We start from the raw sequence: 14994 nt of genomic DNA, 5'->3' as shown, positions 1-14994 counted from the left end.
TTTCAAATATTTTTTCCCATTCTCTGGGTGGTCTTTTCCCTGTCTTGTCCTTTGTTGGTTTGTAATTGTGATGAATTCCAATATATTTATTTTTTCTTTTGTTGCCTGTTATTTTGGTGTCATAGTTATGAACCCCTTGCCAAATCCAAGGTCATGAAGATTGCCCCCTGGTTTAAGAGTTTTATAGTTCTAGCTTTTTAATTTAGGTCTTTGACCTATTTCAAGTTTATTTTTATATATGGTACAAGGTAAGAATCCAACGTCATTGTTTCCGTGGAGAGATCTTGTTTCCCTGCATCAGTTGTTGAAAAGACTGTCCTTTCCAAATTGGGTGTTCCTGGCACCCTTACTGAAAATCAGTTGTATAAAATGTAAGGTTTTACTTCTGGCCTCTCTATTCTATTCCATTTATCTCTCCTCATGCCAGCACTCTATTTTTTGTTCTTTTACTCATAGCCTCAGGTGAGATAGACAAAATGCCTTCTGTGGAGTAAGTATTTGCTTAGTTCACACATACGAGTATCACCAACTTCATATTAGGTCCCTCAAACTGACCTCCTGCCTTGCTTGGGGTCCCAGCATTCTTTCCTATTTTTTGAATACTGTATTAAATGAAATCCAGATTATGGGCCATTATGACATCAGTTGCCTTCAGAATAAACTTTGGCTCCAGGGCTCTCCCAGTGGAACTGTATTTTATCATCTTGCCAGCATTCTGTTTTATCTCCTACACTGCTGGTTAAAGTCATTAACACAGTATTGTGCCTTTTCAAATGTTCTTCACCGGGAAGGGATTCTCTGCGTATCTGGCCCACCATATGAAAGTTGAGAAAAGGACTTTTAAGATCAGTAACCCATTCTTGGTAATCTGCTTATGTATAATTAGAAATAATATATTATGGCATTTATATACATTTTTCTAAGCAACTTTCATTTTAATTACATTACTTGCCCAATTCCATTACCTGCTTTTATAATTTTTCTAAATAGCTGTTACTATGTTACTGTATTAGTACTTTGGATATAGTAACATGATTTTCTGGTTGCCAGTATTATGAAGTAGTGGTTAATATCTTCCAATATCCTACACAAGTCAAGAAATCATAGATAACACTGCATTTTACAAGTTGTAGCTTGTATGGGAGAAATGCAGTTCTTTGTCGATAGAACATTGCACATCCACTCTGTTGTTTGATAGAACAATTTGTACTTTATTAACATTATTATAATAAATATCTTTCACTTTTGTATTTTCTTAGTTTTACAGTCCTTACTTAGTATTGGTTTGCTTAATCTCTTTCTTTTTTTTTTTTTTTTTTTTTTTTTTTTTTTTGCAGGTTTTCTTTAGGTGATGCTAGGAGGCCTCTTCATGAAACAGCAGTTTTGGTAGAAGATGTGGTACACACACAGTTAATTAATCTGGTAAGAGCGTATATAATCTTATTTGGTATTTCTCCATTCTGCTCCTAGCTGCTTCTGTTGGGATTGCAAGCCAACGTTTTTTTTTGTTTTTGTTTTTGTTTTTTAAAGATAATACTTCCATTTGGAATTCTTTTCTTGTCTGCTGGAGTCAGGTGTAATTTACATAAAACCAAATTTCACCAATCCACGTGCATAATTCAGTTTTGACAACTGAATACTGTCGTGTGACTCCAAACAGAGCATGATATAGAACGTTTTTTTTTTATCAGCCAAAAATGTTCTCTTGTGCCCCTGGGTATAGTCAGTCCTTTCACCTACTCCCTGACCCCTCGTAACACTGAATTGTTTTTTCAAAACTTTTCCATATTGCATTTCAGACTTACAGAAGAACTGCACAAATAGTGCATAGAATTCCGAGAGACCTTTCATCTTTCTTTCGTTAACATCTTATGTAACCACAGTACTATTATCAAAAACAGGAAATAACGTTGCTGTAATACCTTTAATGAAATTACTGACCTTATTTCATTTTCATCAGTTCTCTTGGTAATGCTCCTTCCCTGTTCCAGGAGCCAGTCCGGGATAACACATTGTACTTTGCTATCCTGTCTTTGTAGTCGTCCCCTTTCTAGGAGAGCTCCTTCGTCTTTCCTTGTCTCATGGCCTTGACACCTTTTTAAACTTACTAGACAGTTGTTTTGTAGAATCCTCTCCTTTTTTCAACCCGTCTGATGTTTTCGTATGATTAGAATGTGGCTATGCATTTTTGCCAAGAATACCACGGAGGTAATGAGTCCTTTTCAATGCGTCGTATCGTTGGGGTTCATGTTGTTGATGTCTTATTTGTGATCGTAACCTTGATAAATTGGCTGAGGGTATATATACTGAATTTCCCCGCTATAACGAAGTTACAAGTTATTTCTTTTTGTTGTAAATAATTATCTTGGGGGAGGTATTTTGTGACTCTACAAATATTTTCCTTCTCTAAAAATTCGTGCCTATTTGTTTGAACATTCATCCGTGGATCTTGTCTGAGACAGTTATGACTGTGGTATTTACCTAATAGTGGTTTTCTATTTGCTTGTTTCCTTTTATATTTTTTAATTGCAGTTATCCTTAAAGGAATATCTATCCTTCATCACCATTTATTTATTCAATTTTTAATGTATATTTGTATGGACTAATGTATATTTAAGTTTTATTCTTAGAATCATTATACAATAATATCATTATTTTTATTGCTCAAGTTGTTAGAGTATTGGCCTTTAGGAACACTTTCATGTCCTTTTCCCCTTTTCCCATCAGGTTTTTGATCCTATGTCCCATATATATTAGAGATATCAATCCTTTGTGGTATATGATACAAATATATTCTTCCACTGTGTGTTATCTTTTGACTTTATTTCTATGGGATTTTTTAGACATACAAATATTTTTATTTTAAGTGAGCCAAATATATCAACCTTTTATTATCTTAGGCTTTTGAAACATAGTTAGAAAGACTTACTTTATATTGAATTTGGAGAAGAATTCACCCATGTTACCTTCTGATACTTGCATGGCTTCATTTTTAACATTTAGATCCTTAATCCATTTGTAGTTTATTCTTGTTATCATGTGAGATACAGATCTCATTTTATCTTTCTTCCAAGGACTACCCAGTTATACCATCCATACTTCCCCTAATGATTTGAAATACCCCCTTTGTGATATACTAAGTAAGCATATTTGGGATCTATTTATGATTTTATATTTATTATTAGTGCCTTATTTTTCTATGTGTGTGATAATACATTTTAAATTATACAGGTTTTTGGGACCCCTGGGTGGCTCAGTCAGTTAAGCATCCGACTTCAGCTCAGGTCATGATCTCACAGTCCAGGAGTTTGAGCCCTGCGTTGGGCTCTGTGCTGACAGCTCAGAGCCTGGAGCCTGCTTCAGATTCTGTGTCTCCCTCTCTCTCTGCCCCTCCCCTGCTCATGCTCTGTCTCTCTCTGTCTCAAAAATAAATAAAAACATTTTCTAAAAATTTAAATTATATAGGTTTTGGGGCGCCTGGGTGGCGCAGTCGGTTAAGCATCCGACTTCAGCCAGGTCACGATCTCGCGGTCCGTGAGTTCGAGCCCCGCGTCAGGCTCTGGGCTGATGGCTCGGAGCCTGGAGCCTGTTTCCGATTCTGTGTCTCCCTCTCTCTCTGCCCCTCCCCCGTTCATGCTCTGTCTCTCTCTGTCCCAAAAATAAATAAAAAACGTTGAAAAAAAAAACTTTAAAAAAAAAATAAATTATATAGGTTTTATGGTATATTTTAAAGATTGTTACAACTAGATTCTCCTTGTCATTTTTCTGTGTGTTCCTGATTATTCTTGTATGTTTATTTTTTTATATGAATGTTAATATTAGATTTTCTAGCTCCATAAAGTAGCTTTTTGGTATTTTCATTGAGATTTCCCGAATTTATTAATCAATTTAGAGAGAGCTGCATTTTAAGTATGTTCACTCAATCTGAGAATAGGGAATGTCTGCATTTTTTTCAAAACCACTTTTGTGTCTTTCGTGAGTGTTTTAACATTTTTCTTCTATAGGCTACACATATTTCTTACTATATTTATTCCTACGTATTTGATTTTTGTTGCTACTGCAAATGGAATTTCTCTATAATTACATAATAGCTGAAAACATCTGAAATTGAAATACATAAGTCTACAGATTCAAAGAGCTAAGCCAACTCCAAATACAGTAAACCCAAAGAAATGTATGTTAAACTGCTGAATACAAAAAAAACATAATGTAAATCCTAAAAGCACCCAGATTTAGAAGCACCTGGGTGGCTCAGCCAGTTAAGTGTACAGCTCTTGATTTCAGCTGAAGTCATGATCTCATGGTTTGTGGGATCGAGTCCTGAGTTGGGCTCTGTGTGTGCTCTCTCTCTCTCTCTCTCTCTCTCTCTCAAAATAAATAAACATTAAAAAAAGTTTTAAAAAACATCACCTAGATTTATTACCATAGAGGAAGAATGACTTGAATGCAAAATTTTAATTAGAAAACACAGAGACTAGAAGGAAATGGCACAAGTTTTAAAGTACTGGGTATAGAATTTTTGGTTGGCAACTATTTTATCTGACTCCATATTCACATGGTCTTCTTTTTCCCTGTGTCTCCATGTGTCCTTCTATCTTTAAAAAAATGACCAGATATTTACTATTTAGTATATTAAATCTATACATGCTATTGTCTTCACATCGCAGTGTTGTAGCTTTAAAGAGTCCTGTTTTTTAGGGGTGCGTGAGTTGGAGCCCTGCGTCGGGCTCTGTGCTGACAGCTGAGAACCTGGAGCCAGCTTCAGGTTCAGTGTCTCCATCTTTCTGTCTACCCCTTCTCTGCTCACATTCTCTCTCTCTCTCTCTCTCTCTCTCTTTGTCTCTCTCTTTCTCCAAAATAAATAAACATTTTAAAAAAAAATTTAAAAAATAGAGTCCTGTCTCTTTTTTTTTTTTTAATGTTTATTTATTTTTCACAGAGAGAGAGAGACAGAGCATGAGTAGGGAGGGGCAGAGAGAGAGGGAGACACAGAATCAGAAACAGGCTCCAGGCTCTGAGCTGTCAGCACAGAGCCCAACGCAGGGCTCGAACTCACAAACCGTGAGATCATGACCTGAGCTGAAGTCGGTCGCTCAACCGACTGAGCCACCCAAGCGCCCCAAGAGTCCTGTCTTTTAAAGCAAATAAGATGCAATCTTTTACAATTACCCACATATTTAATATTTACCATGCTCCTCATTTGTTCTTACAGGTCTGAGTTGCCATTTAAACCATTTCCTACAGCCTGAAAACTCTAACATCTTTTATAGTAAAGGCATGCTGGTGATGAATTCTCTTCAGTTTCTTCATCTGAACATGCCTTTTTTCACATTTTTTTTGAAGCATATCTTTTTTGTATGTGGAACTCTAGTTGCTAATCTTTTAGCAGTTGTGCCCCTCCAGTGTTTCTCAACATACATTAGTTTCTGATATTCATGTGTTCCCCTGTATTTGACATGTTGTCATTCTCTGGCTGGTTTCAGAATTCTTTATTACTGGATTTTAGAAGTTTGATGTCTGAAGGACTGACTTTCTTCATGATTATCTTGCTTACAAGTTCGCTTTATGTTGTTGGATCCGGTAACTAATGTTTTCCACTAATTTGCAAAAGTTTTTCGCCATTATTTTCTGTGTGTGTTTTTCATTCTTCATTTTCAATCACATGTGTCCTGGACCATTTGTTATTATTTCACAAATCTCTGAGAGCCTCTAAATTTTTCTTCAAACAGTTTTCCCCCTCTGCTTAGTTGTTACTGTTTGACTTTGTAGTTTCTATTGATTTGTCTTTAAGTTCACTGGTCCTTCTGTACCCTTTAATCTACTGTTTAGTCCATTTGATAGATACTTCATTTCAGTCATAGTATTTTCCATTATACTATTTGAAAATGCATCTTATTGGGCTACGATGCCCCTTTTGAACTATGGACTCATTTTTATATTGTTCTTACGTTTTAAATCTAGAAGCTCCAAGTTACATATAGAAGTTATTTGATGATGGTCATTATAGTAGTATAAACAAGAGTTTGCTTATGTTTTTACTTGAAGGAACTTATTAGAGTATATGCTTACTTTTCCTTATCCACATATTATTTAAATAATAATTTTGATCTGTATTTGTGAGATTGGCCCTGTCCTAATCTCACAAAATGTAAAGTTGAATGAGATACCTTGCTAGAGAAAGATCTTGCTTTTTTTCCCCTTTGCCATATTGAGGCGTGCATTAGAGTGAGTTCTTCAGATGAAAAGAATAATAGAGAAATGTTTTTTAAAAGTTAGTTGTTTTTTTTTACCATTGTATATTTGTAGCCATTATAAATTACATGTCTGTCGATGTGTGTATGTGTTTTATGCCCTGTTTTGTAATTCTCTGTACATTTAACTCCTAAGACTAGTTTTTTCTTTAATTCTTTTATTCTGTGTTTATTGAGATATAATTGACATGTAGCATTGTATAGGTTTAAGGTGGACAATAAGATGATTTGCTATGTTTATATTGTGAAATGATTACCACATTAAGGTTAGTTAACACATCCACTAACTCACGTATTTGACATTTTTGCATGAATAATGAGAACATTTAATATCTACACTCTTAGCAACTTTCTGGTATACAATACAATATTGTTAACTATATTCACTGTGCTGTCCCCTAGGCCCTCGGAACTAATATATCATGTAACTGGGAGTTCATACCCTTTGACCACATTCTCCCATTGCTTCCACCCCTCAGTCCCTGGAAGCCCCCAGACTACTCTCTATGAGTTCAGGGGATTTTTGTATTTTTGTATTATTACTATTATTTTTTTAGATTTTGCATATAATGAGATTATTCAGTATATGTCATTCTCTGACTTATGTCACAAGCTGAATGCTCTCAAGGTTTGTTTTATGTTGTTGCAGATGGCAGGAATCGTGGAGGGGTTTTTTTTGTGTGGCCGAATAATAGTCCAGTTGCATGCACACACATACACACATGTACAAAACCACGCTTTCTTTGTCCATTTAGTCATGATCCACATTTGGATGATTACTGTACTTTGGCTATTGTAAATAATGCTGCAGTTGCACTGTGGTGCAGATGTCTTTTCAAAGATTTTCTTTCTTTTGGATATACACCCAGAAGTAGGATTGATGGCTCTGGTGGCAGTTGTTCTTCAGTTTTCTTGAGGAACTTCCATACCGTTTTCCATAGTGGCTGTATCAATTTACTTTCCTGCCAACAGTGCACGAAGGATTGCTTTTCTCCACATCGTCGCCAGCACTTGTAGTGTCTTGTTGATAGCAGTCATTCTCACAGGGATGAGGTCATACCTCGTGGTGGTTTTGATTTGCATTTCTCTGATGATAAGCAATCTTGAGCAGCTTTTCGTATACCTGTTGGCCATTTGTGTATCTGCTTTGGAAAAAATGTCTACTCAGGTCCTTTCCGAATTTTTAAGTTTACCCATACTTTCGTGTTCATGTTTTATTTGATAACCTTTAAATCTCAGTGAAAACAACAGAGAGGGTTTTTTTTTTTTCCAAGTTGAATGGCCAAATATAGAGAAACGACTTGTCCACGTTATGAGCTTATTAGGTGCTAGAACTGAAGGGCTCCAGAATTGAAGCCTCCTTACCCCCTTCCTCTGGAGTTGTATGATAACCCTGCATATTTTGGGTATTCACCACTATCAGATATAGGGTTAGCAAATGTTTTCTCCCATCCCATAGGTTGCCTTTTCATTTTGTTGATTGTTACTTTTGCTATGCAACAGCTTTTTAATTTGATGTACTCTCGGGTATTTACTTCTTACTTGTGCTGGTGTCATATCCAAAACATCATTGCCCAGATCAGTGTCAAGGAGATTTTTATATCAGTTGTCTTCTAAGAGTTGTATGGTTTCAGGTCTTACATTTAATTTTTTATTCCATTAGGAGTTAATTTTTGTAAGTGGTATAAGATACGGGTCCAGTGTCATTCATTTGCATGTAATGTCCAGTTTTCTAATACCATTTATTTATTTTTTTAATTAATTTTTTTTAAGTTTGTTTATTTATTTTGAGAGAGAGAGCAGGGGGAAGGCAGAGAGAGAGAGAATCCCAAGCAGGCTCCACACTGCCAGCATGGAGCCTGACGTGGGGCTCGAACTCACGAACCCTGAGATCATGACCTGAGCTGATATAAAGAGTCAGACACTTAACCAACTGAGCCACCCAGGCACCCCTCCACTACCATTGTTACTGTGTTTTCTCCATTTAGTATTCTCGTCTCCCTTAATTTTAGTCCACTGTGTATACATAGGGATATTTCTGGCATCTTAATTCTATTTCATTCATCTGTGTGTCTGTTTTTATGCCAATACCATATGGATTTACTGTAGCTTTGCAGTATAGTTCAAAATCAGCCTGTGGTGCTTTCTTCTCCTTTTCTCAAGATTGCTTTAGTTATTCAGTGTCTTTTGTGGTTCTGTATAAATTTTAGCATCGGTTTTTCTATTTCTGTTTAAAATACCATTGGAATTTGATAGGGATTACATTGAGTCTACAAATGACTTTGAGTAATATGAACATTTTAACAATGTTAATTTTTTGATCCATGAGCACAAGATATCTTTACATTTTTTGTGTTGTCTTTAATTGTTTTTATCAATATCGTACGGTTTTCAGTGTAGTGACATTTTACCTCATTGGTTAAGTTTAAGTATTTTATTCTTTTTGATGCTATTGTAAATTCAGTTCTTTTCTTTATTTCTCTTTCAGATAGCTCATTGCTCGTGTACAGAAACGTAACTGATTTTTGTATGTTGACTTTGTATTCTGCAACTTTCCTGAGTGTTTTGGTTTTAATGGTTTTTTGTGTGTGGATTCTTTATATTTTCTATATATAATATCATGTCATCTGCAAACAGACAATTATATATCTTCTTTTCCATTTTGGATACTTTTAATTTCTTTATCTTGCCTAATTTTTCTGGGTAGGCTTCCAATATTGTGTTGAAAAAAAGTGCTAAGAGTGGGCATCCTTGTCTTGTTCCTGATCTTAAAAGAAAAACGTTTAATCTTTCACTGTTGAATATAATGTTAGCTATTGGCTTGTCATATGTGGCCTTTATTATATTGAGTTATATTCATTCTTTACATAATCTTTTGAGAATTATTGTCATAAAGGGTGTTGAATTTTGTGAAATGCTTTTCCTGCATCTATTATGAGGATCATATGCTTTTTTATCCTTCATTCTATTTAAGTAGTATATCACACTTATTAACCTGGGTATATTGAACCAACATTGGATCCCCCGGGGATAAATCCCACTTGATTATAGCATATGATCTTCTTAATGTACTGTTGAATTTGGTTTGCCAGAGTTTTATTGAGATTTTTGAATCCGTATTCATCAGAGATATTAGCCTGTGATTTTCTTTTCTTGAAGTGTCCTTATCTGACTTTGGTATCAGTGTAATGCTGGCCTAGTAAAATGAGTTTGGAAGTGTTCCCTCTTGAGTTTTTTGGAAGAATTTGAGGATTGTTTTCTTTAACTATTTGGTAGAAGTTACCAGTGAAACTGTCTGATCGTAGGCTCTTCTTTTTTGAGAGATTTTGGTTACTGCTTCAACTTCTTAGTCATGATTGGTCTGTTCACATTTTCCATTACTTCATGACTCAGTCTTGGTAGGCTGTGTATTTCTAGGAATTTATCCATTTCATCCAGGTTATCCAGTTTGTTTTCATTTAATTGCTCATAGCAGCCTTTTATGATAATTTGTGTTTCTGTGGTACCAGTCGTAATGTCTCCTGCTTCTTTTATAATTTTGCTTACCTGAGCCTTCGTTTTCTTTCTTGGTTAGTTTAGCTACACATTTATCCATCTGTTTATATTTTTCAAAAAAACTCCTACTTTCATTGATTTTTTTTCCTACTACGTTTTGAGTTTCTATTGCGTTTATTTTTGCTCTAATCTGTATTATTTCCTACTGCTATCTTTGGGCTTAGTTTGCTCTTTCTTTAATTCTTGTCATGTAAAGTTAAGTTGTGTATTTTCAGTCTTTTTTTTTACTTAAGAGAGAGAGAGAGAGCACAAGTCTGGAGAGGGGCAGAGGGAGGGAGAGAGACTCTTAAGCAGGCTCCATGGTGAGCACGAAGCCCGACTCAGTACTCGATCTCATGATCCTGGGATCATGACCAATCAAGAGTTGGATGCTCTACCAACTAAGCCACTCAGGCATGCCTTTCTTTATTCTCTTTTTTTTTAATGTTTATTTTTGAGAGGGAGACGGAGAGAGAGTACATGCACAGGCGAGCAGGGGAGGGGTAGAGAAAGAGGGAGACAGAGAATCCCAAGCAGGCTGTGCAGTGTCAGCATAGAGCCCACACAGGGTCTTAGACCCACCACACATGAGGTCATGACCTGAGCTGAAATCAAGAGTCAAGCCCTTAACTCACTGAGCCACCCAGACACCTCGCCTTTCTTCATTCTTAATGTAGGCACATATTGCATAAACTACCCTCTTAGAACTGGTTTTGTCGCATCCCAAAAACTTTGGTATGTTGTGATTTTGTTTTTGACTCAAGATGCTTTCTGTCTTCCCTTTTGATTTCTTCTTTGCTCTCTTGGTTATTCAGAAGACTGCTGTTTAATTTCTGCATATTTGTGAATTTTCCAGTTTTCCTCCTGTTATCAATTTCTAGTTCTTTACCATTGGAGTCAGAAAAAAAAATACTTGATTTATGATTTCAGTCTGCAGACAGGAATGTTTCCTGCCTGGTTCTTGTGCCAGCAGGACCGCTTGCAGTCAGCAGCTGGGAGTGACTGGAGCCCAGTTACAGGGCTCTTTCTGAATCCACAGAAGGACCAAGTTTGGTGGGCTTAGCTGCAGGGGCTCCTGGACAAGGCCAAGGCGGGCTGGAATCAGTGCAGAGGCCATTTCAAGTTCCACACCTGGGACTAGGCTGTGTCCCTGTTACCTGCGGCACAGGTGGGCATGACCTCTCCCAGATCCTTTGATATATGGTGCTAGTAATGGTACGGTCGCCACGCAGGGCTATAGCCTAGCCCTCAGGGGTACAGGATTGTTATTGTTGCTTTTCTTTTAGCTGGCAGGTCACTGAACTGGACGCAAAATAGAAACTGTGTTGTTGTGAGCTAACTCACATGTCTGCTAAGTTCTTACAACATCCTACTACTGCTTTCTTGGCTTGGTCTCCTCTGCATCTCCCGTGAACTGGTTAATTTCGGCATGTTTCATTCAGCTCTTCAGAGGAAAGGAAGACATAGTAGGAAAAAGTGGTTTAAATGTGGACACTTCCTTCACTTAGAATAGTATGCAGGCATAACACATTGTGGTATTTTCTGTTTTCTTACTAGTTTAACTTTCTGTATTTGAAACGTATAGCTTATATTACATATGGCAAACCTGGTTTGTTTGTTTGTTTGTTTGTTTGTTTGTTTGTTTTTTGCTGGTTGTTGTTCAGCTCTGTGTGTTTTGACAAATGCATAGGGCTTTTATAACTACCACAACAATCAAGATTCAGAGGTTATATCACTTCCCCACAGACTCCCTTGTTTTACCCATTTGTATTCAAACTCCTCCTCTCTACCCCACCCCCTCTGTTCCTTGAGGTCCACATTCCCCTTTGGTGGAGCAGAATGAGAGAGCTTCTCATAACTTTTTGTGAGTGCCTGGTAAGCAGACATGAATTTACACTGTTTTTGTGTCCACGATAGGAGTTTCTGGTGCAAAATAAAACCCATGAAACTCACTGCCTATTTTTTTTTTTGTTGTTGTATTTTCAGTTCTCATTTCCTTCTCAAGTCTGCCTCCAACCATTTACTTTTGAGAATTCTCAGATAGTTGTTGAATGTATTATATCCAGGGTTTTTATTGCATTCATTGGGAAAAGCAGTGTGGACTCTGCTTTTACTCCACCATAACTGGCTAGATAGTTGAAGTCAGTCATTTTTCTAAACATTGTTTTATCACCTGAGTCAATGATCCACTTTTTCTTTATTTAAAAATTATTTTATTGAGACAATAATTGACCTATAATATTGTATTTGTTTCAGGTGTATAACATAATGATTCAATATTTATATGTATTGCAAAATGCTCACCACATTAATGAATTCACTTCTCAATTTTTTCTTTCCTCTTTTTTCCCTCTTTGCATCAGAATCTTTGTATGTTTTTATCATAGCACATTTGTTCCACAGTGTTACCTAAGAATTCCTATTTTTGATATTGATGTAAGTAAAACTATATTGCTTCCAAGTAGGAATTCACTTGCAATTAAACAAAATAGTTTATTAATTTCAGTTTTAAGCTTATCAATTAAACAAGAGCTTGCTTCATTGGTTACCTTTGATGGTAGTCTCCTGATATTCTTGAAGTTTATACATCTATTTCTCTTAGTTTTAACCTGCATGTCAGAGCGTCTTTTGATAGTTTTTAAAATAATGTTTAATTTATTGTTTAAAAACTACCATATTATATCTTGATGTCATTTGGTAACATACAGGGCTTTTATATAGCTAAGTCTTTAGAAATTGCTGTTCAGAATGCTGTGGTGTTCTCAATGTTGCAATGTCTTTTGAGACGTAGTAGTCATAGTATCTTAAAATATTCTCTATGTATTTACTGTTCCACTATGTGGGCATCCCTATGGGACTAAATCTTTAGCCACATAATCTAAAATGGTATGTAAGTAGCTGCCAATTGTTCTTTGCATATGAAAGTTATATTTTTTCCAGTGTCCTAAAAACAAACATAAATTAAGCAACCATTTAGTTTCTAGAGTGTGGTATTCTGTTTCAAACTGTTTCTTGCTTTGATCATTAGGTATTCTTTATTTCAGGTATTTATTTTATTCATTAATTTAGTAAACCTTTATCGAGTGACACTAATGTAGCTCTGATTCTACTGACAGTGAGTGAATAGAAAATTATCTTTGCCTTTGGGTAATAAACAATTTTGTAATGTACAGAAATTAAATTTAAGAAGCACCTGGGTAACTCAGTCGGTTAACCATCCAACTTCGGCTCAAGTCATGATCTCACAGTTCATGTGTTTGAGCCCCACTTCAGGCTCTGCTGGTAGCTCAGAGCCTGGAGCCTGCTTCAGAATCTGTCACCCCCTCACTGTGCCCCTCCCCCACTCGTGCTGTGTCTCTTTCAGTCTCTCAAAAAATAAATGTTAAAAAATTAAATTTAATTTAAAAAAGAAATTTAAAACCCATAAGGAAGAGAATACACATTCTTCTCTAGTGGATGTGTAACATTTTCCAAGACAGATAACATGTTAGGCTACAAAACAAGTCTTAATAAATTTAAGAGGATTGAAATCATATCAAGCAGCTTTTCCACCCACAGTGGTATGAAACTTGGAATTAATTAGTTACATGAAGAAAACTGGAAGATTCACAAATACATGGAAATTAAACAACATACTGCTGAACAACCAGTGGCTCAAAGAAGAAATCAAAAGAGAAATAAAAGAAATACTTTCAGACAAATGAACATGGAAGTGTAACATACCAAAATTTGAGGGATGTGACAAAAGCAATTCTAAAGGAGAGTTCATAGTGATAAATGCCTCCCTGAAGACATGAGACAAGTCTCAAACAACCTCACTTTACCTAATGGAACTAGAAAAAGAACAAACAAAACCAAAGTTAATAGAAGGAAGGAAGGGACAAAGATTAGAGCAGAAATAAATGAAATAGAGACTGAAAAGACAGTAGAAAAGATCAATGTTTCGAGCTGGTTCTTTAAAAAGATAACAAAATTGACAAACTTTTAGGCTCAGAAAGAAGAAAAAAGAGAGGACTCAAATAAGTAAAATAGGATATGAAAGAGATATTACAACTGATACTACAGAAATATAAAGGATCATAAGAAATTATTATAAATAGTTATATGCTAACAAATTGGACAACCTCAAAGAAATGGATGAATTCCTAGAAACACAACCTACCAAGACTGTCTCTTGGTGAAATGGAATATCTGAACATTCCAGTTACTATTAAGGAGATTGAATCAGTAATCAAACACCTCCCAATAAACAGCAGTCAGGGCCAGATGGCACCACTGGTGAAGTCTACCAGACATTCAAAGAATTAATGGCAGTCTTTCTCAAAGTCTTCCAAAAAGTAGAAGGGGAAGGAATTCTTCCAAACTCATTTTATAAGGCCAGAATTACCGATACCAAACCCAGACAAGGATGTCACAAGAAAACTCCAGGCCAATATCCCTGATAAGTATGGGTCAAAATCCTCAACAGAACATTAGCAAACCAGCTCAACAATACATAGAAAGGATCATGTACCATGATCAAGTGGGATTTCTTCCAGGGATGCAAGTATGGTTCAACAAATTGTGACACACCGTATTAACAGAGAGAAGGATAAAAATCATACGATCATCTCAATAGATGCAGATAAGGCATTTGACATAATTCAATATCCACATCTGTAAAAACTGTCAACAAAACACATAGAGAAGAACTGTACTTCAATATAATAAAGGTCATACATGACAAGCCCACAGCTAACATCATAGCCAACAATGAAAAGGGAGAAGTTTTTCCTCTAAGATCAGGAACAAGACAAGGATAGTTATTCACCACTTTTATTCAACATAATACTGGAACTCCTAGCCATAGTAGTCAGGCAAAAAAAATAAATAAAAGGTATCCAAATTGGAAAGGAAGAAGTAAAATTTCCACTATTTACACAGGGCACAATATTTATAGAAAACCCTAAAGACTCATGAAAAAAACTATTAAAATTCATAAGCAAATTCAGTAAAGTTGTAAATCAACAAATTCAGTATGAATATAAAATTAAAAAACAAAAATCTGTTATTTTTCTGTAGGCTAATAATGAATTATCAAAAAGAAATTAAGAAAATCTCATTTACAATTGCATCAAAAGGACTAACAAATTTCTAGGAATAAATGTAACCAAGGAGATGAAACACCTGTATAGTGAAAACTACAGGACATTAAGGAAAGAAATTGAAG

At 35.7% G+C, this 14994-nt stretch overlaps 1 protein-coding gene across 2 annotated transcripts in view; it reads left to right on the top strand.

Moving 5' to 3' along the window:
• The window catches only part of SUPT3H (SPT3 homolog, SAGA and STAGA complex component), a 543143-nt gene that overhangs the window by 288459 nt on the left and 239690 nt on the right, over window positions 1–14994 (top strand). For both annotated transcript variants that reach the window (XM_030315632.3, XM_032593173.1), the window contains exon 3: window positions 1338–1422. In XM_030315632.3, the coding sequence (XP_030171492.1) occupies window positions 1338–1422 (85 nt within the window). The remainder of the gene's footprint in view (window positions 1–1337; window positions 1423–14994) is intronic.

Source organism: Lynx canadensis, chromosome B2 (genome assembly GCF_007474595.2).
Source record: "Lynx canadensis isolate LIC74 chromosome B2, mLynCan4.pri.v2, whole genome shotgun sequence".
NCBI classification, from domain to species: domain Eukaryota; kingdom Metazoa; phylum Chordata; class Mammalia; order Carnivora; family Felidae; genus Lynx; species Lynx canadensis.
This window is presented reverse-complemented; position numbering and strand designations above follow the sequence as displayed.